Below are 24,615 nucleotides of genomic sequence, written 5' to 3' on the forward strand. Positions count from 1 at the left end.
TCTTCAGCAAACCAACAGATGAAGCTTAATGAGCGGTAAAAGTAAACGAAAGTGACTCAAATTAGCACCACCGAGTCAGCAACCACACGGATGTATTTCAATGACACACTCAAAAATTGTGGGTAATGTAGTTTTTACCGTTACACACACACACACACACACACACACACACACACACACACACACACACACACACACACACACACACATAGACAGCCCGGAAGCCGGAAGTTTGCGCAACCGCAGTGGCGCGTCGTTCAGAAACTGTTGTGTTTGTCAGTAAGAGTTTCGTTGGAACATGTTGGGGCAAGTACCGTCACTAAAATGAAGTAAAAAATCTTAATTATACTGTAAAAACATTAAAACTTCTGTACGTACATGCAGTTGCTAGCTATTAAGTTACAGTCGTCCACGTTTGTTGTGAGAAAGTCGCCAAAATGTTAGTTCTTAAACGCGTGGTGTCCGTTGGAGGCACCATTGTCCCTCAATGCACCTCTCTCTCTGTCAGCTATTTTTCTGCTTGTCATTGTCTAAACTACCCAAAGAGACACAGCCCGTACAGCTCAGTGGACAGTGGGCGCTACTCTTCTCTAGTGAAGTCTGTCATGTCAGCTCGGGTCAGTTGTCAAACTCCCGAGACCCTCCAAGCGGAGGACGAGCACATTTATGGACCTGTCGTCAAAGCTCAAACTACCTCCTCAGGACCAAAGATGAGGGGACCTAAAACCCTTCACCCCTTTTTAAACTGCGAAGAGACACTTGATATAGAAGAACCAGAATCAGGACAGCCAGTCCGGATTGCATTAAACCGGGGTCAAGGCAGGTCTTCAGTGCCGAGTGTGACCCGCATCCTTCAGCAGACGCTGTCCCCGGATCAGATCTTCTACCTGGAGAGATGGAAGAAGAGGATGATCGCAGAGCTGGGAGAGGAAGGCTTCAAGGAATACAGTCAGAGTGAGTTTTTTTTAACATCAGTGTATCCTGCTATTGATTTGTGGTGTGGTGAAAGTAAATGGGGGCATTGTGGGGTTTCTAGAAAAGTGACCAAAGGTTGTTGTGTTCAGATTTATTTAGGCAAGGGAAGCTTTTCCATTCAGCTGTGGAGGAAGTTCTGACATCAGGTGCAACATGGAACAGGAATCTTTCGGAGACACCAGAGTATCCACCTGATGTACAAGGATACATGGAGAGCATCTCTCACATACTGGGAGATGTGGGTGCAGTGAGAGCTATTGAAAGCACTGTGAAACATGAGGCACTGAACTATTTGGGAATTGTGGATTGTGTTGCTCGCTACAGGTAAATATCCTGATCTGCAGACAAAAGTAGGCTTGACTTTTCTACACCAGACTCACCACCATGTTTGTCCTCAGGGGTGTACTGTGTGTTATTGACTGGAAGACTTCAGAGAAGCCCAAACCGTTCCTGAGTAACACGTATGACAACCCTATTCAGGTGGCAGCCTACGCCGGGGCTTTGAACAATGATGCCAACTACAAATACCAGGTCATCTACTGCGATACATGATGTCAGGATGTTTTAATTCCCACTGTCTTTCCCAGATTGTTTAACTATCTGTCAGCCTGAAGTCAGATTCCTTACTTATAATATAATAATATATATAATCTTTATAAAAATGTGATGCTTGCCGCATTTTACTGTAGACCTCATAACCCAATGATCTCCTGTTATTGCAGGTTGAAAATGGACTCATAGTAGTAGCCTACAAGGATGGCTCACCTGCCCATGCTCACAAGTTGAGCTCAGAGCTGATGTTGAAGTACTGGAGAACGTGGTTGGTTCGTCTCGAAGAGTTCACAGAACAGAGGTAAAGAAAAGACAACAGTTTTGTATTCCTTTGAAAATAATTTTAATTCTTGTTTCACTTTGGTTTTTAATAAATCATAGATTTTATTTAGCAACAAATGCATTCATACTGTTTGATTATGGTATTTTCCTGATCGCATCTTTAGTATTTGCCTCCAAAAAACCCGAAAAAGTTAGTTGATAAATTATTTTGTGACTCAGTGTTGTAAAAAAAAAAAAAAAAAGTACCCAAAAGTCATACTTGGGTAAAAGTAAAGATATCATGCAATAACATTTAACTTTGGTAAAAGTTAATAGTCACCCATATGAATATAACTTGAGTAAGTCTTAAAGTATCCAACGTTAAATGTAGTTATGTATCAAAACTAGGTTTCCGGCAGTACAGTTACTCATGTGTCAAAAGTACACCTAAATTATATACATATTTACATGTATGTATATACTGTATACTATGGGTCGACTCAGCCCTCTGATTATCGGAATCTGTGTTTCTTAGTTTTTTATATTTTTTAATCTTTAATTAATGCAGCACAAAATCGGCAAAGTAACTAGTTACTAATGTTATCAAATAAATGTAGTGGAATAAAGAGTACAATATTTGCCTCCAAAATTTAGAGTGGAGGAACAAAGTAGCAGAAAATGGAATATATATATATATATATAAACAACTTCAAAATTGTACTTGGGTACAGTACTGGAGTAAATGTACTTAGTCACATTCCTTCACTGATGACTCAAGGAGAAATTATAAATGTAATTGAGAATTGAATAATAGAGAAGTCTCATCACTTCAGCCTGTAGTAATGAGCAGTGGCAAAGCTGCTGTAAGCGTGTAAGCGTTATCACCGCTTTAGCCAACTTTCTGTCCATTTTACAGTCAGCAATCCCCTCCCTCCTGGACCCTGCTCTCTGTGCATTCACAAGCAGACAGGCACGCCTCTTTAAGGAGCGCTCTGTCCTGATTGGGGGTAATACTTATACACATCAGTTAAATCAAGATTTTTTCTTTTTCATTTCAGCTCCAGTCATGCCTCAAGTGCTCCTTCAGAAAAAAGATGAGATGGGTGAAGCAGGTTATTTCAGTTCGAGGTGACTGAACCTGACCTGAAATACAACATCCTCCTAAGCTTTCTCACCCTAATTTCTGACTAGCATTTTCTGTTAATCTCACCACTTTTATGTGCTACAAATGCACAGTAATTAGCTCACATTCAATCAAGGGGCTTAACAGGTCATACGATTTATTTATTTCTTTACATGCATATACTGTATTTAACCCATCTTTGAGGTATTTAAAGCTCATTGAATGAAAACCATGTGGCCCTGTATGAGGGATCCTCAGTAAAGCCCATGTTTTTAAAGAGCCTGTAGGAGACCACGTTCTCCTCCTCTATGAAGCAGTACACTGGGTAGCCCTGAGCGTGGAATGTCTTAGCCATGGCGCTGACCAGGATTTTGGCATAGCCTTTCCCTCTGTGCTCTGGCAGAGTGTACAACATCCCTATGGCACACGACATATACGTCAGGATCCAGGCCACAGGCTTTGCGTCTCCATCCAGCACGCAGCAGGAGGGGTAGCTTGCGAGCATGTTCCGGATCATCCTGACGGACTCGTCGCTCTCTGCAAACTTCCACGTCTGATTCACCAAGTCAATGTGCGACTCGTCCAGAGAGCTGAGTGAGATCCCTGAGCTGATGCAGAACAGAGAGGAATCCTGGTTTCTTAATGAACTAATAAAAGTTAGGATTTATTCACATACTACTAGACACTAAAGATATCACTGCATATCACTCTACCTGTCTATGGAGGGAAGGTTGGACACATCCTTCAGCATCATCACGTGACAGACTGACCGCTTCTGGCTGGGCAAACGTTTTTCTGTTGCCACTGCTTTGAATATGTCAATGTGGTGAAGGTTGACTCCTTGGAAAGACGTAATGCAGTTTTTTTTTTAAAATGGAAAAACTATTAACAAATGTGTGAAATTGTTATTTGTATTTCTTTTTATTTCTGATAATGAATTCTTTAATCATCATTAAAGATTCTAGTCATCCAGTCTGGGGAGAAGTTATTTCAACATTGCTTTGAAAGGACAAATGTGCAAATGTTTATGTATCTGGAGTACAACAAAGTCACAAATGCTGATATTTAAGTATGCTTTTAGATTTGTCAATCTGTGACAAATTGTGCATTATCTCTCTCAGATCATGAAATGACACACCGTAACAATGGGAGGACTTTGGACTATATGGATAATAATATGGATAATAAAACTTGAAGATAAATGTACACCTTACACGCAGTTGTGCAAAGAGTGACCCTGCTGTGCTGTCTTGTCATTCAGCAAAGATCAGTTCATTAATGCTACGATCATAGGACCACTTTGTAAAAGCAATGTGCTGAAAAGAGTATAAAAGGTCAGAGAACTTCCATGTTATTATCAGGAAATCATGAAAAGAACAAAGGGACATTGTATTACCGAGACAAAGGTATCTGCTCCAGTCAATTACAGAGGGCTTCCTTATGGTTTCCTCTAGAATAGCTTCATCGGTTGCATAAACCATTGTGTCTTTAAAGAGATCTCCTTTCTGGTAGGAAAAACAAAGATGCTGCAGTGGAAATACAAAGAAATTATATAGTATGTAATAGGTCATTAGTTACCTGTTCACATACTGGTTTGAAGACAATGACACTGAAGTCTGGCCATCTGTCCACTAAAACCTTTATAGGGTCAGCTCTGACCTCATCTGATCGGTTCAGCAGGACCAAATAACCGTAAGCCTTCAAATAGAAACAAAATAGTTACAATGAAGGCTACACAATGAATGATTTTGCACGTTACATATCAGCGTATAGGCTACCTGACTGCACACACCTGTAGTGACCGAGGTAAATGTCCCTTCAGCTGGTTCTCAGTAATTTTCAGCTGCTCTCCGGTCAGTTCCACGGTCATTGCTGCTGGTTTTTCCAGTCTGGAAAATCACAGAAACTGTTTCTGAGGTTCAGTGATGCTCAAGATGTGCCGTCGCTGAATGCTTCCGGCTGAAGTTTGTTCCGAGTTGCACTTTCGACACGTGATTTGCAGATGGAAAAAAAAGAATCTCTGCCGTACTCTTTACTCTGTACCGCCTGAAGAAATCCCGCTGATTAAACACAAACTTTCACTTCACTAATTAGGTTTCTTAAAAACTGTTTTTCCCATAATAGAAGCGCATGATCCGCGTTGTTTCTCAAGACCACATCCTATAAATCCACGTCTGAATGCTGCTTTTAACCCTAGTCCCGTGTTCATATTTTTGTTATTCAGCCAGTGTTCGTGGGTCTGGTGGACCCGCTGCATTTTGGGGTTTTTAATTCAACACAATCAAACAATTTTATGTTAAAATACTCAACAGTTGTTTACTTCGTCCCAATTACAAGCAATATAAACAGCATATATGGTTAATATTTGCCTTTTACCTTTGTTAGATCACATTTATGTTTATATATAAATGTGTTCTGATATATGTTCTTCACAGAAAATGAGCCAAGGCCAATGAGTCTGAGTTTGAAAAAATAATTAATCGTATCATTTTGCTTTTGATAACAAATGAAAACGGGTCCCACAGACCCTAAGACCATACAAGGGTTAAAGCGTGTTTCAGAGGTGTGGAATATGGAATATGTGATTTGTTTAACAGAGAAAGGTCCATGATCATGCTTGCTTAATGATACAATTCTAAATAAATAGTTAACCGGAATGTCGTTGTATGTCTTCACTCAAACAAACAAACACGCCGACAGAATGCATGGCCCTTTAGGGCTTCCGTAAAAAATATTGTTATAACAAGTAGTTTTTTTTTGTGTCTTTTTTTTACATTATAACAAGTTATATTCATATTATCTTATAACATTATAAAGAATGTTTCTTGCTATAACAATGTACTTTTTTTTCTTGCATTAACGTTTCATGTTATAATGTGATAACTCATTATTATAACACTTCAGTGGTTCCCAAAAGCCCCCCAGTAATGGAGGGCCCGGCAAGGCTTAATGAATGACGCATGGTTCTGAAAAGCAAAACATGAACAATTTTGTGACATGACTCCCAGGTAAACGCATGGCAGTACACAACAATAGTGTGTGATGAAGTGAGACCACAGTGTGTTGTGTGTCTCAAAATATGTGCAGAGCGGCAATTTCGAGAGAATCTGATGAGAGTAAAAATGTAAGATACATGATGCTGCGTCAATTTAAATGCTATCACTATAAAAGTGACTTGTTCCTTTTTGTCACACTGAAGTTCTCAGTTCTGTATTAATTACAAAGTTTAAAATTAATTCTGTGTTATAACAAGTTATCACATTTTAATGTGAATTGTTAAAACAGTAAGATATCATGTTATTACTTGAAATGCTTCATGTTATGACAAGAAAAGTTTCTTGTCAATTTGTGCTTTATGGCATGGCAGCAATATATTGCCATAAAAATAGTGTTTCTTCCGTATGATATTAATCCAATCTCATCACAGCTATCCGTTTTTTTTGTTTGTTTGTTCTTTCTAGCTCCTTATCATCCTTATCATTCAGAAGCTGTAAGGACAGTAAGGTACTGATCTTTGCACTCATAACTCTTTGTTGTGTAAGAATATAACATAAAATGGTGCAATATCTCTCTCAGATCATTAAATGATTTGCAAAAACAATGGTAGGACATAAGCACAGCATTGTCACAACATAAAATTGAACCTAAAGAATAAAAAAAAATAATATTGAAAAATGTTTAGTTTCAACATATCCCTTGATCTGCAGAAAAGTACTTAAGAAATCACAATGGTTCAACAATCAAAAGTTGAACTCAAACCAACCCGCCCTGTATGAGGGATCTTCAATGAAGCCCATGTTTTTAAAGAGCTTGTAGGAGACCGTGTTCTCCTCCTCTATGAAGCAGTACACTGGGAACCCCTCAGCATGGAGTTTCTTGGCCATGGCACTGATCAGCACTTTGGCGTAACCTTTCCCTCTGTGCTCTGGCAGAGTGTACAGTAAGCCCATTGCACAGTAATCATAAACCAGAATCCAGGACACTGGCTGACCCTGGCTGTCAGTGATGCAGCATGACGGGAAGTTGCTGATGAGGTTTGTGATGTTCCTGTAGCCCTTCTCGTTCCCTCCAAACTTCCAGGTCTTATTCACCAAGTCGACATGGGAGAGGTTGAGTGATGAAATCCTTGATTCAAGCTCACTGTTGACAAAAAAATTATGATAACCTCTCATCTGACTGGAGAATCATATTAGATAACTTTTCTCTGATGCAGATTTAGGTGATTTTAATCATATGATTTTACCTGTCAACCTCTGGTGAGAGCAGATGGTTGGTGTCTGGCAAATACAGAAGATGCACCAAAGTATAGCTTCTGTTGTTGACTTCTATGTCAGAAGATACTTCTTTGAGCATGGAAGCATGGGAAAAATCAAATCCTGCAGGACAAAAAAAAGATTCAAAGGTAAAATCGTTCTGTTATGGTCTTTGCAAGGGGTTACACATAGTGGAGGGTGTATTCACAAGCCTCACTATATAAATAACAACCACAGTGCAAAATGACTCCATTACAAGTAAAAGTCCTGCATTGAAAAGTTTAAAAAGTATATTATTAAAAATAAGAAATAAAGCACTCAATATAGAAAAACAGTCTCTGTGCATATCACACTTTTGTGTATTAAGTTACATAGAATATTCTTGTGTTGCATTTGTGTCTATCATTTTTCCTGTGACGTAGATCATATACTGTTGGATAGTCTAATAAAAATGCATTATATTTTACAAGCCACCATACTATTTTGGTATGGTGCAATACATCGGCATTGTCAGCAGGTGTGTATCTATGCACGTAAACTAAAGTATATCTTATCTTATTATCTTATCTATTTTGTGTGTACACTCTTGTTTGCAAAATAATGGTTGCTGTAAAACAACTGCATTAAAACAAAAGGTGCAATATTAACCTACAACTTGTAGGAAGAGGAAGTTCCAAGTGGAATAAATTGGAAAAAGTCAATCACTGCAGGGCTCAAAACTCACCTGCAATCAAGAAATAAGTGCTCCAATCAATCGCATTCTCTTCCGTCAGCATTTTCCTTAAAATCTCTTCATCCATACTGTAGTAAGTCACCTTTTTCATGAACTCCAAAGCTTTCTTGTTCTGCGAAGTCAATACAAAACTCAGCCATCATTTCTCACACAAACATTTGGGAAACCTACAACGTAACCAGTTCTCCAATGGGACCTGAACTCACCTTGGGGTCAGGTCGGCAAATGATGACCTTAAAATCAGGCCACGTATCAACAACTACCTCCAGAGTAGTTGGCTTGTTCCTATTAATACCGAATAGGTAGCCACACACCTAAAAACACAGAAAACGGGGGGCTACAGTGGTTTACAAGTACACATACAGGCTGCGCCGGCATGCTGACATATTTAGACTGTACTGTATATAAATGGCTTGCCGACGTCTACCTTCATACTTTTCGGGAAGTGTTTCCGCAGAACTCCTTCAGCGGTCAGTAGTTCTTCTTTGTTCAGGACCTTCATGTTTGGATGGTGAATACAGTACACCCCGTCTGTTTGTCAAAACTAACCTGCTCTGATAAAAATGAGTTCAGCCTTTATAAATCATTAACAGACGGTCATATGTCTCATGTCTGTGACGGTATACACAAAGCGTAGTCAATATGTCAGGAGTACGAGCCTACTTCCTGTCTGAATTTAAAAAATAAAAGTTCGTGTTTGTGTGTGTGTGTGAGGAACAATAAAGTAACAGAAAAAATATGTTATTAGATTACAGATACATCCAGTAAAGAAGACGATTACTGACAGGATTACAATTTTAAAATGAAGAATGATATTTCACTTTGGTCTCGAGTGAAACCGAACACAAGTGTTTCCCACAGTTTGAGTGCACCAACACTGTCGTAAATACAAATCCCAGATCTGCAACAATTTGTCAGAGGTAATGGAAGTGCTAAGTACAAACAAAAGTCATTACGTCATAACAATGTTAAGTCTTGAAAACTTGTATGTTGAAGCAAACATGTATGTTACGCTGTGATTCAACCCTCTCACTGAACTTACATAGTGCAGGAACAAGTGATGTGGGGCGGCATGGCTGTGACAGGACACCATTCACCCTATTATAACACACTGTACCATCAACATGATTTTGAAGCTGTTATTTTAAAGGTTAAAAAGTTACATATTGCTGCTTTAACATTGGGAGATGCAGCATTTTCTGACACTGATTAATTTCTCAGGGAATAATTCCTGAAAAAAAAAAAATCAGGCAGATTTATAGGTGGCTGGTATCTATCAGTTTTTCTTTCCTAAATTCACAGGACTGATACGTTTATTACATGGCCAATGTCAGATAATAGATAGGATTCATGAAAAAACAAACTGAACAACTTTTTTTCTTGAAAATAAAAAAATATAAAATGGAGGCCTGGACAGCAAAAGCTTGATAAATAAATGAATTTACCACATGGACACATTCATGAAATGTCAAATGATATTTTAATGACAATTTAGCGTGTGGTATTAATAGGCTTTATTAGGCTAAACAACAGTTCAGTACATAATTATTTGTTATTTGCTTGGTTTAATAAGTGCGTGTTGAAAAAAGTCGCTATTCTAAAAGTTCATTCACTTCCTCATTGTCAGTCAACACCGGTGATTCTGACATCTAAAACTCTGACTTTCAAAGGTTATTGACATACAGTGAAGTAGCATAGGTAGAAAATGAAAATCTTAATACATTTGTGGTTCGTCTACAGGAAATTACATTTTACTCTTCCTGAAGGTTTCCCAAGGTTTCCACACTGCATTTCTGGTCAACCAAAGTGATCTCCTGAGCCCATGGCTTGCTCCACACTGTGAATTTGCACTGGTAAGGCTGTGGAAAGAAAAGTTCAGAATACACATTATATACACACAGTATATATATCATAAATACAACAGGATATAGCACAGAATCTTTAAAACTATGTCAAGTTAAGATTAACATAGCATTTATTTGTCTTTAAGAGGTCATGACGGCCTTGATAACCATTGTAAAGATGTCATCCCCTGTTCCCCATGTTCAATGATCATGATTATTTCATGAAAGACATTAAATATTTACCTCTTTTAAGAGCCTACAATTATTGATTGACTGGTGTTGAATTATTTGTTACACGTAGTCATCTGGTTAAAATTCACGTTGTTTTAATGTATTTGCTTTTCATTTTCATTAAACAAATACATATAATCTATTATGCACTACATGTGATCATGTAAGAGGATCATTTTCAGGTTCCTAGCCAGTTTTCCTTGCTTCACTCGACTCTGTCTAACTTCTCTCTATGATAACAGCAACAAAAACAGATGATTCAAAGAGGAGAAGTATAGAATTAAGTATAGATTTAACACTATTTCTTAAAACTCCTAGCCTGGAATTGCCATACTATTTCTCAAATGCTTATTTGTGGAGACCAAAGCAAATAAGATCTGCAGATTATGTGGTTCCAAGGCTAAATAACTCCTAATGGCAGAAATGAGTGGGGTTTATCTTTCTCCCAGAGGTTGTAGCCCTTTAATCAAGTCATTACCCGAGCCTTCGCTGCATCTTCGTGGATGGCACACACGTCGTCACCGGCACTGCCCTTTCTGCAGGGGGTCTTCCCCATTCGCACAGTTATGACGTACTTGACGCCAGCAACCACCTGTAAGGAGAAGTAGATGAGTCGTGGATATACATATCATGGTAAACCTTGATGATAAAGCACTGTAGCAACGCTACAACAGATATCACGACAATACTAAGACACTGCCAATATCCACTCATCCTTGTGTCAGTCAAATACTATTGAAGTTTACATGAATGCACCAATGAGCTGGGCCAGCTATGTTAGCCCTCTTTAAAGTTTCAAGAAGGGGACAAAATTGGACTGTAATGTACACACTGACAGTACCTAGACTGTACCTATTGTTTATTGAAGGAATAATGGAGAAGTGTAATAATGCCTCTTTAAGATCCTCTCTTGCTAAAGATTTTTTTCCTTCCCCAAAGAAGTGCACTTAAAAACAATTAATGATGATAAACTATCCCTGCAAGGAATTTTTGTGACTTAAGTTCAATACTGGTTATAATGAATGTACTTTCTGTAAATCGGGAATAGAAACACTAGAGCATCTGTTCTTTTCTTGTACTATATCCAAGTTATTTTGGGAGGACTTTCACGATTGGATTTTCAGCAATAATTTGATAATACTTGGCAAGTATTTTAAACACAAATGTAAATTGCTAAATTTGCTAAATTGATTTGTTATTTAATTTGAACCCAGACAGAAGGTGAAATAGATTTTTTGGTTTATTTATTGGTTACATTTTTTTTTCTTTTTAACTACACAGTACTTTATTCTTTGCACAAAAACTTTCTATCTTGGTGTTTTTATGGTTTTAATCACCCATTGTTATTGGGTTTTTTTCTCTTCTATTACTTTGTATTTTATTATTGTGTGTATTTTTTAACACTTTAAAACGCTGGTTTTGATAAGTGCTTTACACATAAACTTAGAATTATTATTCATTAATTCATGCTTTTTTCTTACTTTATGTCATGTTTTTTTAATTAATGTATTATTCATTTGTACTATTGTCTTAACAATTTGCATTTTACTAGGTCCCGGTTTTTACTTAAACACAAACAAACAAAACAAAAGGGAAGCTCATTTACTTCTCGGAAAAAGCCTGGGCTGACCCACAGCTGCCTGGGCCTGTTCAAATTGTTAAAAGTCTAACGGGACAGGGTGGGATTTAATTGGATTATGGTGTTTATAATCTAAAAAGGCCAAAACATGTTGTTTCACTGACAACCCCTGCATTGCCCTGTCCACACACACGATATTTAATCATATGCTTTAGGTAGATCAAGGGTGAAAATGAAACCTATGTATGGCGCAGGCATCAGGCCTTTGTGACTGTTAGCATAGCGGCTGTTACGACATATAAACTGGATTATCATGATTTCGCCAGCTAGGCGGCAAGTCCAAGATAAAGTCTGTAAACATTAACATATCTAATTAGACGTTACTCACCTGACTCTGAACTCTCACCACTTCTGACACTTGGCTCAGGTACAGGTCGTTGCTGCCTCTGTTGTGTTGGACGACGGCGAAGTTCAGGGCATCTCTCGCCCCGGCGTCATTGATATCTATGTCCCGGAAGCCCCCGACCATGGCACCTAACCCGACGGCGAAAACCGCCGCAAGAGCCGCGAAGACAATCTTCCACATCGTGTTTCTGTGCTGACAGATACAACAACACAACAAGACAACAGCCGTTCGTCCCCTCCCTGTTATATAAACAACTACGTCACGGCTGCCCCAGCGCGCCGGGAGTGGCACATCTCGCAGCCAATCAACAATCTCTGCAACGCAAACCCCCTCTGTCTGCTCGCACGTCCCACTGAGGCGTGCGTGTGTTCGTTTTGTACACCGGTGCATCCCGTAGGTGCCGCTCCCATTCCTACTCCTAGAATTCCAACGTCATTTCAAAACACAGTCAAAAGGTAGCAGACGAGGTACGTCGTGGTTTGTTTTTGGTGTGCTTTGTGCACAACTTTGGAAGCGCTGTGCGGTAACATGAGTCATGTGTATCCTCCGCCCTACTGCAGGTCGATTAGATAATCATCTGTGGTCTCTCACCTTTGGAACGGCACTATGCAAAGACTTCAGGTTTTAAAGTAAGCACGCATCTACCACTAATATTCATATTTTTATTGATGAATAACTATTTGTAGTGATATCAGATTTGTTATGATCTCTTCTCTCATATGTTTCCACACTTTGCAGGGAAACTTTCTTTGGCTTGGATGCTGTCCAACAGCAGCTGGCAATAGGCTCAGCCGTGGCAGCAGGAGGGATCCTGGCATACTTGGTGCTCAAAAGAAGAGAAATGAAAAGTATTCCTCTTGGTGAAGGGTGGTGGGGAGCAGGAGAGAAGCCACTGTTGGAGGATGATAAAGTCTATCCATTTAAAGTGCAAACCTCAGATGAAGAGATTAAGGTCCTTTTGAGTTGATAATTGAACTTTTCATCATAAATTTAAAAGTACCAATAATAAAGCAGTAACATGTTAATGTTCAACAGGACCTTCATGAGCGCATTGACAGAGCTCGCTACTCTGATCCTTTAGAAGACAGCGGCTTTCAGTATGGCTTCAATTCCACTCATCTCAAAAAAGTGATTTCCTATTGGAGACATGAGTTTGACTGGAAGAAACAGGTGTCAGTGCTGAACAAGTACCCACACTTCAAAACTAAAATAGAAGGTACACACAGCCTACAGAGTAATCCCTAATGATACGAATATTTGGCCACTATTTATTTACTTTTGCTTCAATGCAGGATTGGATGTGCACTTCATCCATGTGCGCCCTCCACACCGTGAGAACCAGAAGGTTCTGCCTCTCATGCTCGTTCACGGCTGGCCCGGCTCCTTCTATGAGTTCTACAAGATCCTGCCACTGCTCACAGAGAACCAGGATGGTCTCGTATTTGAGGTCATATGCCCATCTATCCCTGGCTATGGCTTCTCAGACGCCCCTCACAAACAAGGTAGACGATGAGAAATAAATGCACGTGTTTCAGCTTGAACAGCAGATGTTTACAGATGTGCTCCCTGCATCTTTTTAGGTTTTGACAGTCTGGCCGCTGCCAGAGTTTTCCTGACTCTGATGGAACGTTTAGGGTTCTCCCAGTTCTATCTGCAGGGAGGAGACTGGGGCTCCCTCATCACCACCAACATGGCGCAGATGAAGCCTCAGTGAGAGACAGCAAAACAAGCACTTACAAGCCTTAACTTACCACTGCTGTGGAATTTACACCACCCACTTGTTTTTTAAAGGGAGCATTGTGACATCTTTTCATAGATTGTGAAACAGTGCTTGCAGTGTGACTAAGTGACCAAAAACCACTGACATTACAAATTCCCAAAGACTGACTGGAACAAATCATGATGTTGTTTTGCCAAGGGAAAAACATGACAAAAACTTGTAGTTATAGCTATAAATTGACACTTAATACAAAAAATGTCACAAGACCTTCAGTCTGTGATAAAATTGAATTTTTTTTTCATCTTGTTTCACAATCTCTTTTCCAGGTGCGTGAAAGGACTGCACTTAAACATGATTGATTCAACAAGGGGGTTCAAAGTGCTGATGTCCCTCATGATCGGTCCGTATCTGCCCTTCCTGGTGGGCTTAAGTCGGGAAGATGTTCGCCGGTTGTTCCCTTTCTTTGAGAAAAACGTCTGGGAGATCCTGAGGGAAACAGGATACTTTCACATCCAGGCCACTAAACCAGACACTGCAGGTGGGGACATACATAACCAGGAACAGAGTCAGATTCTTATTATAACATTGACACTGTTTACAGGTCAAAGATGAACTCACTGTTCTACAAAGAAACCACGTGAAACAAGCCAGCTGTTCCTAGTATCTTGTAATCTCAGTGTGTTATTATTTTAGCTCTTAATCTATCTTTACAGGCTGTGGAGTGAATGACTCCCCTGTAGGCTTGGCGGCCTACATCCTGGAGAAGTTCTCCTCCTGGACCGATCTCAGTAACAGAAATCTGATGGACGGTGGGCTGGAAAGGTACAAGAGGGAGTTCCATTTTGCCTTCTTATTATTTTCAGCATAGAAATTAAACACTTGTTGATTCTACACGGTTTCTTCTACAGGAAATTCAGCCTGGATGACCTCTTAACACATGTCATGATCTACTGGACCACAGGCTCCATAGTCTCCTCCATGCGCTTCTACAAAGAGAACTTGAAGAGCAATCCTTACAACAGAGTGGATGCAAAGTATGTGCCCAAAACTTCATACTATTTAAACTATGAAATTACTGCCTTTTAGACCATATTATCCTATCGTGTTATAACTGATAAAGGTTCATGTTTTGTTTTAGGACAGGAATATTTGTGCCCACTGCACTTGCCGCCTTCCCTCATGAGCTGATGCACTGCCCAAAGTCGTGGGCGTCAATTAGGTATCGAAACATCTACTCCTACACTTTCATGCCTCGAGGTGGTCACTTTGCTGCATTTGAGGAGCCTCAGCTGCTAGCCAACGACTTCATTCAGTTTGTCAAAAAAGTGGAGAAGTGAACCCGTTGATGCACTTTCAGACCAATGTCATCATGGTACATCAGTTTTGAATTTTTTTTTTATTGCTTTTGTTTGCAGCACTGTCAATTCATTTTTCAGGTTTTAATTAAAGTAAACATATACACGGATGATACTGGCACTCCAATGACCTGACTGGATCAAAGAAAGTAATATAATGCATTAATCCTTTCAATTATGTTGATTAAAAATATATTGCACCAATACTATGTGTTTTGTGTTTACGTCCTTAAAAGTTAGTGATCTTTTATGCAAAAACATTCTTCATAAATATAAACATTAATACAAAATGTCCTCAGACAGATTTAATCACATGACAACAAAGCTTCAAGAACACATTCCCTCGGTATTACAGAAGACTATAAAAAAGAGATCATACAACACACTGCTGGTGTTATTAAATGTGCATACTTTTACTTTTTAGTCACAAATATAAAAAAATGAAACCCATAATTTATTAAAATGTAGACAGTTGAATTCAGAATTCACTTGAAGCATTAAAATGTAATTCTAGTATTTAGGCTCCAGAAAGCGCGCTCCAATCTTTATACCTTGCTCTCTCCAACATTCTGGCTCACTTACCGAAGCCCTTGATAGCCATGGGCGCCTGAAACCACACATAATCCTGCCAGTCTGACCCCTCTGCCCGTGGTCCCGTACAGATGCTGGGGTCAGTAGACAGAGCAATTATTTGGTTCTTTACACGGGTTGGCACTTTAAATTGTAGTTTAGGGCGAAACCAACCTACACCACAATCCCTGTGAGCCAGCACCAAGACCGTGGTGGACATTAAACGAACGGGTTTGGTGTCAGACAAGAGGTCAGCCACGAAGAGTGTGCGGAAGAGCTGCCTCAAGCATGAGGATACCCGCAGACATCGATCTCCACTGGCCACTACCAGAGCCTCCATGTTGATCTCGTAGATCTCTTTGGGGAGGACGAGGGAGCCACCCATTAGCAGCAGCACGCGGGGCACCCTGCTGATGGAAAACAGCACCTCCAGCTGCTGCAGCACCTCCTCCAGCTCCTGAAGGGTCTGCTGACACTTGCGACCGTCCATGTCTGCAGACTGCGCTGGCCTTCGACTCACTGTGTCTTTATCCTGAAAACCAAAAACTTTCACTTAATTTCATATCCACAACAACATTTCTTCATTTATGAACATCAACATCTTTCATATTTACCTGCATTGAGGCTTGCTGTTTCTTCTGTGAGTACACCAGCTGGTCATACGTCATGGGTAGTTGCTGCCTCTGATAGAGAATGCACTTGAGGATCTCGCTGACGAAGCGGCAGCAGCCTTCCTGAGTTGCAGTGCCGGGGAAGACCACGCTCACAAGGCCTTCCTCCCGTGCTCTTCTCACCACCTCAGCGTCACTGGCCTCTGTGTTACTGTGTTGTTTACTGGCAGTCACATTGGAATCTTGCAAACTTGACTGACCAGAAGTCCCCTGTTCTTCAGTGCTGTCTGTCCAAATGATGACCAGAATAATGTCATTAGGGTGAGCAATGGACATGCCATGTTAAATTTTAGCTAGTTAAATGTTCATGAAATCTAGCAAGGCCAGTGTTCTAATGAAGCCACTGTCCCCATTTCCATCTCAAATTAAAATATAGCTCCTCTCTGGCCGTGGTTAGTTTAATCCAGAGCAAAGAATCATACTTTCTTTGTTGAGCCTAATGTTTTGTAAGCAAAGTCTGTATCTGCAATGTAACTAGAGAAAAGTACACAATGTCCATCACAGTTTCCAGAGTACAAGATGACACATATATACGTTCCTTAGTTTCCTTCATGGGGTTCCTAGTCAGAAACATGTTAGAAATTAGTAGCCAATGTCCCCATAGAGCTCCCGCAGCAGTTACGTTACCTACCTGTAGTGATGGTTGTGGAGGTCGTGGCGGTGTTTTCCTTGTCTTCGCTGTTGTTCACACAATGCTGTTTTGTATTTAGTCGATGTTCAGGCGAGGCCTCTTTTAATTCAGCCCCATTTTTCGCCTTTAAGCATGTGTTTACGGCCGGTGGGGAGAGCTGCTCGGCGATTTCCGCAGAAGTTCCGCATGAATTTGAGTCGTCGGTAAAACTCAGCAACGTTAAGACTTTACATGTAATATTCGGATCCTCCACTGTGCTGATACCTTTATCCGACGAAAACGAAAGGCGTCTCTTAACCTCGGTTTCTCCACTTTTAAAAACCGGCTTATTTTCCGCATATTCCGAGTTTGAAGGTGGTTTAAATATATTCGGATCTTCTGCCATAGTTTTGAATGTCCCCGCCGGGTGTTTCGCGCACTGCATCATGGGAATCATGGATCGATAGCAATGCCGCGTTCACGTTACGTGGCAAAGTCGTAAAACAGGCAACGCTTTGAAAATTCCGGTTATCCGGCTAATTAGGTGTTAATAAATGCACCAAAATGCGATTGTTCTTGTGGTCGTGAAGACATGGTTTGCATGTGATTAATGTTTTTTGTTGTTGTTTTTTTCAAACTTGAGGACTTATTTTTTCATCGTCAGTGGCTTAAAGAAGTTATTTTGAATAACACTTTGATTGAAGCGCTTTGATTGTGTCATTTTGTAACAGCCCAACAGACTGTCACTACCAGCCTAACACTGAAGACAAATGTAGCAACGCTTACACAACTTTCTTGACAACTTAATGAATTTGCCAGCCCGGTTTGCTGGGTTAAAGTTCTGCTGTCGGACTTTCCGGTGCGACTCAAATGCAATACCGAAGAGGACACTTCAGATATGGATGTTATTGTCATACAGTAGCTTTATTGATCAGAAAACTAAAATCATTGATATTTACCAAGGTAAATTACTAAACTGATCTGCCTGCAGTTTATCCTTTCAGGAAATCACCTGTGTGCAAACATTGCTTCGTCAGGAGATAATAAAATCATCATTTTAGCCTAGAGCCTCATAACAAAAGGGCTTGTGATAAAAAATAAATAAAATAAATGTTTTGTGTACACTTTAGCGGCCGGTAATAGGCTCCACCTCAATGGCAGGTTTGTGTAGTGCGTCGAGAAAATGAGAACAGGCCCCAGGTGTGATAATTAGGCGTGAAACACGCTGCACTGACGTTCAGGCGGAGGTCAGACTTCTCTCACAAAGAGGGAGAAAACACGCTGTTAAGACTGATTTTGATTAATAATGGCTTCAGTGCGAGTAGCGGTCCGAGTCCGTCCATTGAACAAAAGGTAGGTTTAACGATTGCTTTGTATTTTTCTTCAGGCTTTTTCTGAAAATGAACTTTTCACTTTTTCCACAGAGAAAGGCAGTTATCATCGAAAGTTATAGTTCATGTGAAGGGGAACACTACATCTATCCACAAGGTATCTAATCACGAAACCAAAACGCACTATACTGCAGTTATTGAGGTTTTTATTAAGAGTGGGCTGTGCTGCGTTTGAAACTTTAGCCTTCATCTGTTGGAGGAGAAAAGCTGAAGGACAGAGTGAAGATCTTCTCTTATGAGTTCTCTTATGATTCAACTGACAGAAGAAGTCCTGCATTTGCATCTCAGGAGAGGGTATTCATCTGTTTCAACCATCTGCATAATGTTTTTGTATTGTAGTGCAGGTGAAATGCATGTTTTCCTTTTTAATCTGCAAAACAGTCTTTTTAACCTTTTCTCTGCCGCTTTAGATTTTTCATGACTTGGGGTCTGATGTCCTGAAAGCTGCATTCGAGGGTCTCAACACCTGCGTGTTTGCCTACGGCCAAACAGGCTCAGGGAAATCTTACACCATGATGGGTCACGCAGTAAGGCCTTCTCAGCTTTCTCTGCACTCTTACTGAAGATTAAAGAGCCATTTTAAATGTATCTTGAGAGGTAGCTATCCTATAAACATTCACAGGTCTTTTCCAACTTGTACTGCCCTGTAAATCAGCCCCTCAGTCACCCAAAATGTCCCAACATTCACAATTGCACTGGAGAGCTAAAATTGCAGAATAGTAGTGCTAACCCAGTGTACGCGTAGCACTGACTCCTCACCACATTAGAAACTGACTGATGGCAGCGTCATCATTGCCCCCCTCCCTTTCTCTCCATTTATCTCCATGTTTCTCCCCACTAATCAGAAAATGTGATGAGAGCAGCAGCCCACGGCTTTTCTCTCGCTCACCTTGCACGGCAATGGAAATTCACATTACCAGTGAGGTTTCTGCTTGTCTACCAGGAGACTTGTGCAAGGTCATCAGCCGAGCGCCTGTCAACATCCCAGATAATTATATATGGCTCTTAATGCTTACTATCTGTTACTTTGTAATTAAAACAAGAGGGCATGCAGCTCAGAGTGGAATTGCTTTTATGCTTCAGTAACTCCATATCAGATGAGCTGCTGTCTGTTGTTCAGCAGTCTTTGCATGTGCTGAGTCGTGGTCACGGCATAGCATAGACACCCAAATTAAGAGAGCATAATGGCAGCAAAATGAAATTGTCACTTAAAAGTACACTATGAGTAACACTATCATTTCGTCATGAGAGTTCTAAACTTATCATTTTCTCTTTTTAATGTGTCAGGATGATAAAGGTTTAATCCCCCGGATCTGTGAAGGCTTGTTCAGCGAGATATCTCAAAGAAGCAAGAATAACGCTGTGTCATTCTGTACAGAGGTCAGGTAAGGGGCCATCCCACACATAGTGATGCTTCTTCTTATCTTAGTCTTTGTCCAGGAGTGTTACAATCCTGCACATTTCACAACAGCGTTTTGATGATGAACTGAAAAATATTAGATAGTAACTGGAGGGAATGGGCATATTTTTTGGGTACTAGCATAGCTGGGATAACTTGTAAATCCTCTTTTTCTCAGCAAACCAGACAGGTTTAAAGTAGTTTAACTATCAAAAAGTAGTTTTCAACATAAGATGTTTTGAAATACAATATTTCTGAATTTCTTGTATTTTTCTGTCACTGAAAATGCATCTATTGTCACTTCAATATGGCTGTAAGGCCCCAGTTTGTCTCCTACGCCCGTGAAGCTATAGTGAATCATCACTTTAAAATTACACAGAACTACAGCACATTTCATGAGTGCAACCAAAGGTATTGTGACCACCCAAAAAGGAGTGAACAAAGGGACAGTGAACCTTGGGCCTCCAGTCAGAGTTACGACAACGCCTTTTCCAGTTAATGAAATGTTGTTCCCAGTTTTTTTCTGTCTTATACTGTTTTGCATCTGAGGCCACTGTATTTAAACGCTAAACATAAAAAGTTTACCACCTAAAAATCAGAGCCCAAAACCTTTTATCAATTATCAATGCAGTATTTAATCTCCTGGCCAGTGGAATGGTCTCCATATTAATTTGTATATGATGGTCAAACAGGAAAAAAGGGATTCATTTATCATTTTACATAGCTCAAACAGTCATATAACTTCAGAAAATAGTAGGACCTAACTATAATGCAGTCCTTTTTAGAACCAGAGAAGGACAACATTAAGGTGTTATTACTCTAATCACATAATAATCGCAATCCCAGATGATATCTAGTCTCATCACAGTATCTGTTTCATGGCAACATGTCCCAGCTGTACTCCTCAATGATAAGCCTGGGAGATGAAATTGAGGATTTTAAGCCTATCAAGCTACTCTGAATCCATTATTTTGCCATTTGTTATCATGTGTGCTGCTGGCACATAATTTTGGTTTCATCAAGTCTAGAATAGGTTTTTTTTTTTTGACCAGCTCTACAAGGCCTTTCTTTAGAAATGTTGAATTGCATGAAAATGACAGTGGAATGACTTTTGAGAAATAACACATTTGTGTTGCTTTTTATACACAGAAGAAAAATAAGTCCTACAGGAAGCACCCGGCACTTTTCTTGCAAACAACATTAAAAACTGAATTTCAGACATGTTTGGATCAAGTAGACAGGGAATTAGAATTCTTTTAACGTAGATTCAGTCACTATAGCAGCACAGTTTGTTGGTCAGACCCTCAACAGGGCACCAAATTTATACATTTTGTAATTGTAAGGAGGTGATGGTAGTTGGAATCTTATGTTACTGGCCTAATGATCCTCCCAGTTTTATTATTGTAATCATTGCCTCCAGTCATTTAGAAGCCATCTAATATTGTAACCCATTTGATTTCCCAATGCTGTGCCAGAAAACAACTTGCATGGCTACATCCACAGGCTATGGTCTTATGCCATTTCATTACTGTCACGCTCTCGTAAAGCCTAATTGCTCCATGCCTTGCATTGTTTTTGAATCAGCCACTCAGAGTAGTCCTTTTGCTCCTTGCACACACCCACCGCAGTAATGATTGAAGCGCTCCGCCGAAGCCTACTTTGCATTTGTTTGTTTATTCATTGCAAATTCAAGCAGAACAATGCGCACACAATAATCTGGCTTTAAACCTACTGTGCATCTCTTTTCATAGTAGACAGTGAATAGGAACTTGTTTTGTTCTCATTTGGTGCTGTGCCATCCACATATCAACACAGAAACCCTTCATTAATTTGTGCCTGTGTGTGCAATCTTGAATCAAATTTTGCATTTGTGTTTCTGCCTTGGCACTAGCTATTTGGAGATCTATAATGAACGTGTGCAGGACCTTCTCACGAAGAGGACTGCACCCACAGATGGTGGAGGCCTGAGAGTGAGGGAGCACCCCAGGGATGGACCCTATGTAGAGAGTAAGACAGGGTTATATTCTCCATCTTGTGTCCGTCTGAGCCGAGTTTGTGAATGCAGAAAATCTCATACAGAAAAAAAACTTGTGTGTAGATCTGTCCAAACACTCGGTACACAGCCACAGTGACATGGAGGACTTGATCATTGTTGGGAATGCCAACCGCACCACAGCCAGCACAGGCATGAATAACGTCAGCAGCCGCTCCCACGCCATCTTCACCATCAGCTTCACCCAGGTGCGCTGTAGTTCTATAATTTGTCCTTCCTGCCAGTTTGAATCGGAGTTAACATTTTTTAAAGTTTTCCTGTAAACTCTTTGGATGTTGGTTAAGGCCAGCCATCAAGAGCTCCAATTAGCCTTGTTTATCTGTTTTGTGTAATGCTCATTTTTAACATCTTCAAAGGCTTTTCCATCTGATATAGCACTCCTGTCATGATACCAACCATACAAGTATTCCTCTGTGACATTGCCTCTTTTGAACTCAAAGATGTTTGCTTTGTATTGTTTTTGCATGCCACAGGCGTGGTTGGATGCGGAGTTGCCACGTGAGACCCTAAGTAAGATCCACCTGGTAGACCTGGCAGGCAGCGAGAGAGCCAATGCCACATGCACAACGGGCACCAGGCTGAAGGAAGGTGCCAACATCAACAAATCGTTGGTCACCCTGGGCAGTGTGATCTCAGCTCTGGGTAAATGGCAGGTTACTGACTGACATGCCATGACACTACATCTTTCTCTAGTATTTAGCCAGTGAATAGATGGTAAATAATTGTTTTTAGGACATCCGTGGAATCACTCCACCTATCTTCTTTCATGATAGATTATGTAAGGTTTCATTCCATTAAAGGACACACTCAATTCAGATTCATAATTTTGATTTGGGTTACTACTAGAATAGATTGCATCCTTTAATGCCCAAAAACGCATCCTTTTTCTCACTGTCCAGTGGTGCAACACTGTATTCCCCCTCTGTTTTAGCTCCTGTCTCTTTAAAGCCCCACCTCCTGAATACCAAGTCTTCTCTGATTGGTCAGCTCACACACGCCTGAGCCAGCATTGCTCACCATGTCTCTGGTCAGCTCTGTCGGGTTTTCAGCTCCCAGTTAATTATGCCAATGTGTGACAGGAGTTGTCCAGGAGCAGTGTTTTCTATGGGAGAGAGGAGCTCCCGTTGGCGTGGCTGTTTTACTTTCAAGACCATTTACATGCTCAAGAACATATAACACACTGAAGGAAAGGAAAGAAAACAAAAAGCATACTAGGTCTCCTCTAAGGAAGACATTGACTTCTGTTGTGATAAAATGAGGGCTGGAATTTGACTCACTGCAATGACCTATACAGTTTTACTTTCCCAGTGTCTCTGAGTCAGTGTTTTCTCTCTGTGTGACCCACCCAGCTGACCTTAGCGTGGGAGCAACAAAGAAGAAGAAGCAGATCTTCATTCCCTACAGAGACTCTGTGCTGACATGGCTACTAAAAGACAGCCTGGGTGGAAACTCTATGACTACTATGATAGCAAGTATGTACTGAAACTCAGAACTCTGCTGACCCAAGGACATTTCATGCTTTTTCCAGAAAGTATGCGTCAACCGTTTTATTCTTACTGGGTCTTGAATGTTTTAAAAAATAGAAGATGATGATTTTAGCCACATAATCCTGTGTTTATTTTACCACTGCACATTCATCCCTGGTGATTTTATATGGCAGCCATTTCTCCGGCCGATGTGAACTACGGCGAGACCCTGAGCACTTTGCACTACTCCAGCCGAGCTAAAAACATAGTAAACTCTCCCACTGTGAATGAAGACGGCAGCGTGAAGGTGATCAGAGAGCTGCAGGCGGAAGTTACCAGGCTCCGAAGACTGCTAGAGGAAGCCAATCAGGTCCTGCATATGTTCAAGAATGCAATGTGTATGTTGACAGTGTTTTATTGAGATATATTGTAGGTTGGACAATCTTTTCTCCATTACTCCAGGTTTCCCGTGGGGAGTGGTCTTCCTCCGTGGACGTAGAGGAGGAGCTGCATCAGAATGAGGAAAAGGTGAGTCATCCACTGCCAAAGGAAAACTGGTGTGTTTTGATGTTCTCCCCTGTAAATAATACACCTGCTACTACTGCTATCCCCCCTCCAGGTTCTAGCACTGACCAAGGAGTGGACCAGCAAATGGGGCGAGGCTCAGAGTATTCTGCAGGTAAAACTGGACTTTTCCCTTACACAAAAGAAAATATACCATTGCACAGAGTTGAACAAGTTGTCTTTTTCTTTTTTTAATCATTATCATTGAATGATCAACCACACTCCTTTTCAAATTATTCATGTAATTGTAATGTGTTTCTTGCTTTTTCTTTGTCCCTAACATGTATGACAAAGACCTCCAAGTGGCCCTGCCTTGTGGCCTCTTCTAGCCACCCCCTCAAAACTTATTGTGTTATTACCTCATTAATATTGTTAAAACTAAAATGCTGAGCTTAAATTTCTTCTCCAAAAGTAACCTTTTAAAGACTTGCAGTAAAACCCTGTAGTTAGACATCTTAAAGTAATTTTTTTTTCTTTCATACAGAGCCGAGAAAACATTTCAGAACAAATGTTAGGTACCTTTGTTCAGGTATATTTTTTGGAGCTTTGTTGTTTCCAGACAGACAATATTTTTTTTAGTTACTCTTGTTATTTATGTTTTTGTTGCCTACCTTGTTTTCTACGCAGTCATTTTCAATCTCGTAATATGTCATAAACTGGACTTTCCCTTCCACAAAGGAAAATTCAGCATTGCACAGAGGCTGCAGAAGTTGTGATCTGTTTTTTTAAAATAGTTTTATCATTGACTGATCAACCACACTCCACAAATGCTGCGCCTTTTCAAATTATTCATGTAATTGTAATGTGTTTCTTGCTTTTTCTTTGTCCCTTAAATGTATGACTAAGCCCGCCAGATGGC

At 40.3% G+C, this 24,615-nt stretch overlaps 7 protein-coding genes across 11 annotated transcripts in view; 3 read left to right on the forward strand and 4 right to left on the reverse strand.

The window, feature by feature from the left end:
• Positions 1-272: 272 nt before the first annotated feature.
• On the forward strand, positions 273-3,883 carry mgme1 (mitochondrial genome maintenance exonuclease 1). The gene is made up of 5 exons (XM_073481769.1): positions 273-954; positions 1,065-1,299; positions 1,374-1,506; positions 1,698-1,828; positions 2,847-3,883. Exons 1-5 carry the CDS (start codon positions 438-440, stop codon positions 2,884-2,886), a joined length of 1,056 nt encoding a protein of 351 aa, XP_073337870.1. The 5' UTR covers positions 273-437; the 3' UTR covers positions 2,887-3,883.
• Positions 3,052-5,284, reverse strand: LOC141009265 (glycine N-acyltransferase). 2 transcript variants are annotated; one of them, XM_073481772.1, is made up of 5 exons: positions 4,704-5,284; positions 4,502-4,609; positions 4,308-4,416; positions 3,625-3,751; positions 3,052-3,519 (listed from the first exon to the last, which is right to left on the reverse strand). In XM_073481772.1, the coding sequence occupies exons 1-5, from the start codon at positions 4,779-4,781 to the stop codon at positions 3,120-3,122; spliced, it is 822 nt and encodes a 273-aa protein (XP_073337873.1). In that variant the 5' UTR covers positions 4,782-5,284; the 3' UTR covers positions 3,052-3,119. The 2 variants fall into 2 exon arrangements, with proteins under 2 accessions (XP_073337873.1, XP_073337872.1); XM_073481771.1 differs by having other exon boundaries at positions 4,490-4,609.
• A 1,289-nt stretch (positions 5,285-6,573) lies between these two features.
• Positions 6,574-8,536, reverse strand: LOC141009264 (glycine N-acyltransferase-like protein 3). The gene is made up of 5 exons (XM_073481770.1): positions 8,325-8,536; positions 8,104-8,211; positions 7,889-8,009; positions 7,155-7,287; positions 6,574-7,051 (listed from the first exon to the last, which is right to left on the reverse strand). Exons 1-5 carry the CDS (start codon positions 8,397-8,399, stop codon positions 6,652-6,654), a joined length of 837 nt encoding a protein of 278 aa, XP_073337871.1. The 5' UTR covers positions 8,400-8,536; the 3' UTR covers positions 6,574-6,651.
• An 822-nt stretch (positions 8,537-9,358) lies between these two features.
• cst3 (cystatin C (amyloid angiopathy and cerebral hemorrhage)) lies at positions 9,359-12,204 on the reverse strand. Its single transcript, XM_073481379.1, has 3 exons — positions 11,940-12,204; positions 10,451-10,564; positions 9,359-9,756 (listed from the first exon to the last, which is right to left on the reverse strand). Exons 1-3 carry the CDS (start codon positions 12,135-12,137, stop codon positions 9,649-9,651), a joined length of 420 nt encoding a protein of 139 aa, XP_073337480.1. The 5' UTR covers positions 12,138-12,204; the 3' UTR covers positions 9,359-9,648.
• Positions 12,205-12,316: 112 nt separating this feature from the next.
• Positions 12,317-15,238, forward strand: ephx5 (epoxide hydrolase 5). Of its 2 annotated transcripts, none has more exons than XM_073481376.1 (10): positions 12,317-12,424; positions 12,518-12,586; positions 12,696-12,909; positions 12,993-13,173; positions 13,250-13,459; positions 13,538-13,667; positions 14,004-14,215; positions 14,391-14,499; positions 14,586-14,711; positions 14,816-15,238. In XM_073481376.1, the coding sequence occupies exons 2-10, from the start codon at positions 12,564-12,566 to the stop codon at positions 15,012-15,014; spliced, it is 1,404 nt and encodes a 467-aa protein (XP_073337477.1). In that variant the 5' UTR covers positions 12,317-12,424; positions 12,518-12,563; the 3' UTR covers positions 15,015-15,238. The 2 variants fall into 2 exon arrangements, with proteins under 2 accessions (XP_073337477.1, XP_073337478.1); XM_073481377.1 differs by having other exon boundaries at positions 12,317-12,412.
• mad2l1bp (MAD2L1 binding protein) lies at positions 15,026-17,334 on the reverse strand. The gene is made up of 3 exons (XM_073481378.1): positions 16,905-17,334; positions 16,217-16,500; positions 15,026-16,134 (listed from the first exon to the last, which is right to left on the reverse strand). The coding sequence occupies exons 1-3, from the start codon at positions 17,329-17,331 to the stop codon at positions 15,607-15,609; spliced, it is 1,239 nt and encodes a 412-aa protein (XP_073337479.1). The 5' UTR covers positions 17,332-17,334; the 3' UTR covers positions 15,026-15,606.
• Positions 17,335-18,129: 795 nt separating this feature from the next.
• kif16bb (kinesin family member 16Bb) overlaps positions 18,130-24,615 on the forward strand; it is a 55,846-nt gene continuing 49,360 nt past the window's right edge. For all 3 annotated transcript variants that reach the window (XR_012180129.1, XM_073481698.1, XM_073481699.1), the window contains exons 1-12: positions 18,130-18,236; positions 18,308-18,371; positions 18,458-18,568; positions 18,685-18,801; positions 19,562-19,659; positions 21,565-21,680; positions 21,772-21,914; positions 22,200-22,368; positions 23,076-23,198; positions 23,387-23,562; positions 23,655-23,720; positions 23,812-23,871. Coding sequence is in view for 2 of the 3 variants with exons in the window: in XM_073481698.1 (XP_073337799.1) it covers positions 18,190-18,236; positions 18,308-18,371; positions 18,458-18,568; positions 18,685-18,801; positions 19,562-19,659; positions 21,565-21,680; positions 21,772-21,914; positions 22,200-22,368; positions 23,076-23,198; positions 23,387-23,562; positions 23,655-23,720; positions 23,812-23,871 (1,290 nt within the window). In the remaining variant the exon portion in view is untranslated. The remainder of the gene's footprint in view (positions 18,237-18,307; positions 18,372-18,457; positions 18,569-18,684; positions 18,802-19,561; positions 19,660-21,564; positions 21,681-21,771; positions 21,915-22,199; positions 22,369-23,075; positions 23,199-23,386; positions 23,563-23,654; positions 23,721-23,811; positions 23,872-24,615) is intronic.

This window comes from Pagrus major, chromosome 15 (genome assembly GCF_040436345.1).
Source record: "Pagrus major chromosome 15, Pma_NU_1.0".
Taxonomy (NCBI): domain Eukaryota; kingdom Metazoa; phylum Chordata; class Actinopteri; order Spariformes; family Sparidae; genus Pagrus; species Pagrus major.

Bases quoted from the DNA above. Each gene is read 5' to 3' on its own strand.
- ephx5 (XM_073481376.1), top strand. From the start codon at position 12,564: ATGCAAAGACTTCAGGTTTTAAA. The intron at 13,174-13,249 runs GTACACACAGCC...GCTTCAATGCAG, and splicing joins CTTCAAAACTAAAATAGAAG to GATTGGATGTGCACTTCATC. The intron at 14,712-14,815 runs GTATGTGCCCAA...GTTTTGTTTTAG, and splicing joins TACAACAGAGTGGATGCAAA to GACAGGAATATTTGTGCCCA.
- cst3 (XM_073481379.1), bottom strand. From the start codon at position 12,137: ATGTGGAAGATTGTCTTCGCGGCTCTTGCGGCGGTTTTCGCCGTCGGG. The intron at 10,565-11,939 runs GTGAGTAACGTC...TTCTCCTTACAG, and splicing joins TGGTGAGAGTTCAGAGTCAG to GTGGTTGCTGGCGTCAAGTA. The intron at 9,757-10,450 runs GTAATGACTTGA...TTCTTTCCACAG, and splicing joins AAGATGCAGCGAAGGCTCGG to CCTTACCAGTGCAAATTCAC.
- mgme1 (XM_073481769.1), top strand. From the start codon at position 438: ATGTTAGTTCTTAAACGCGTGGTGTCCGTTGGAGGCACCATTGTCCCT. The intron at 1,507-1,697 runs GTCATCTACTGC...CTGTTATTGCAG, and splicing joins ATGCCAACTACAAATACCAG to GTTGAAAATGGACTCATAGT. The intron at 1,829-2,846 runs GTAAAGAAAAGA...TTTTCATTTCAG, and splicing joins GAAGAGTTCACAGAACAGAG to CTCCAGTCATGCCTCAAGTG.
- LOC141009265 (XM_073481771.1), bottom strand. From the start codon at position 4,781: ATGACCGTGGAACTGACCGGAGAGCAGCTGAAAATTACTGAGAACCAG. The intron at 4,610-4,703 runs GTGTGTGCAGTC...TTCTATTTGAAG, and splicing joins ATTTACCTCGGTCACTACAG to GCTTACGGTTATTTGGTCCT. The intron at 3,752-4,307 runs GTAATACAATGT...CGTCTTTCCAAG, and splicing joins GAGCAGATACCTTTGTCTCG to GAGTCAACCTTCACCACATT.
- mad2l1bp (XM_073481378.1), bottom strand. From the start codon at position 17,331: ATGATGCAGTGCGCGAAACACCCGGCGGGGACATTCAAAACTATGGCA. The intron at 16,501-16,904 runs GTAGGTAACGTA...TCATTTGGACAG, and splicing joins CTCCACAACCATCACTACAG to ACAGCACTGAAGAACAGGGG. The intron at 16,135-16,216 runs GTAAATATGAAA...TTTGGTTTTCAG, and splicing joins AACAGCAAGCCTCAATGCAG to GATAAAGACACAGTGAGTCG.
- LOC141009264 (XM_073481770.1), bottom strand. From the start codon at position 8,399: ATGAAGGTCCTGAACAAAGAAGAACTACTGACCGCTGAAGGAGTTCTG. The intron at 8,212-8,324 runs GTAGACGTCGGC...CTGTGTTTTTAG, and splicing joins ACTTCCCGAAAAGTATGAAG to GTGTGTGGCTACCTATTCGG. The intron at 8,010-8,103 runs GTGAGTTCAGGT...TTGACTTCGCAG, and splicing joins TTTGCCGACCTGACCCCAAG to AACAAGAAAGCTTTGGAGTT.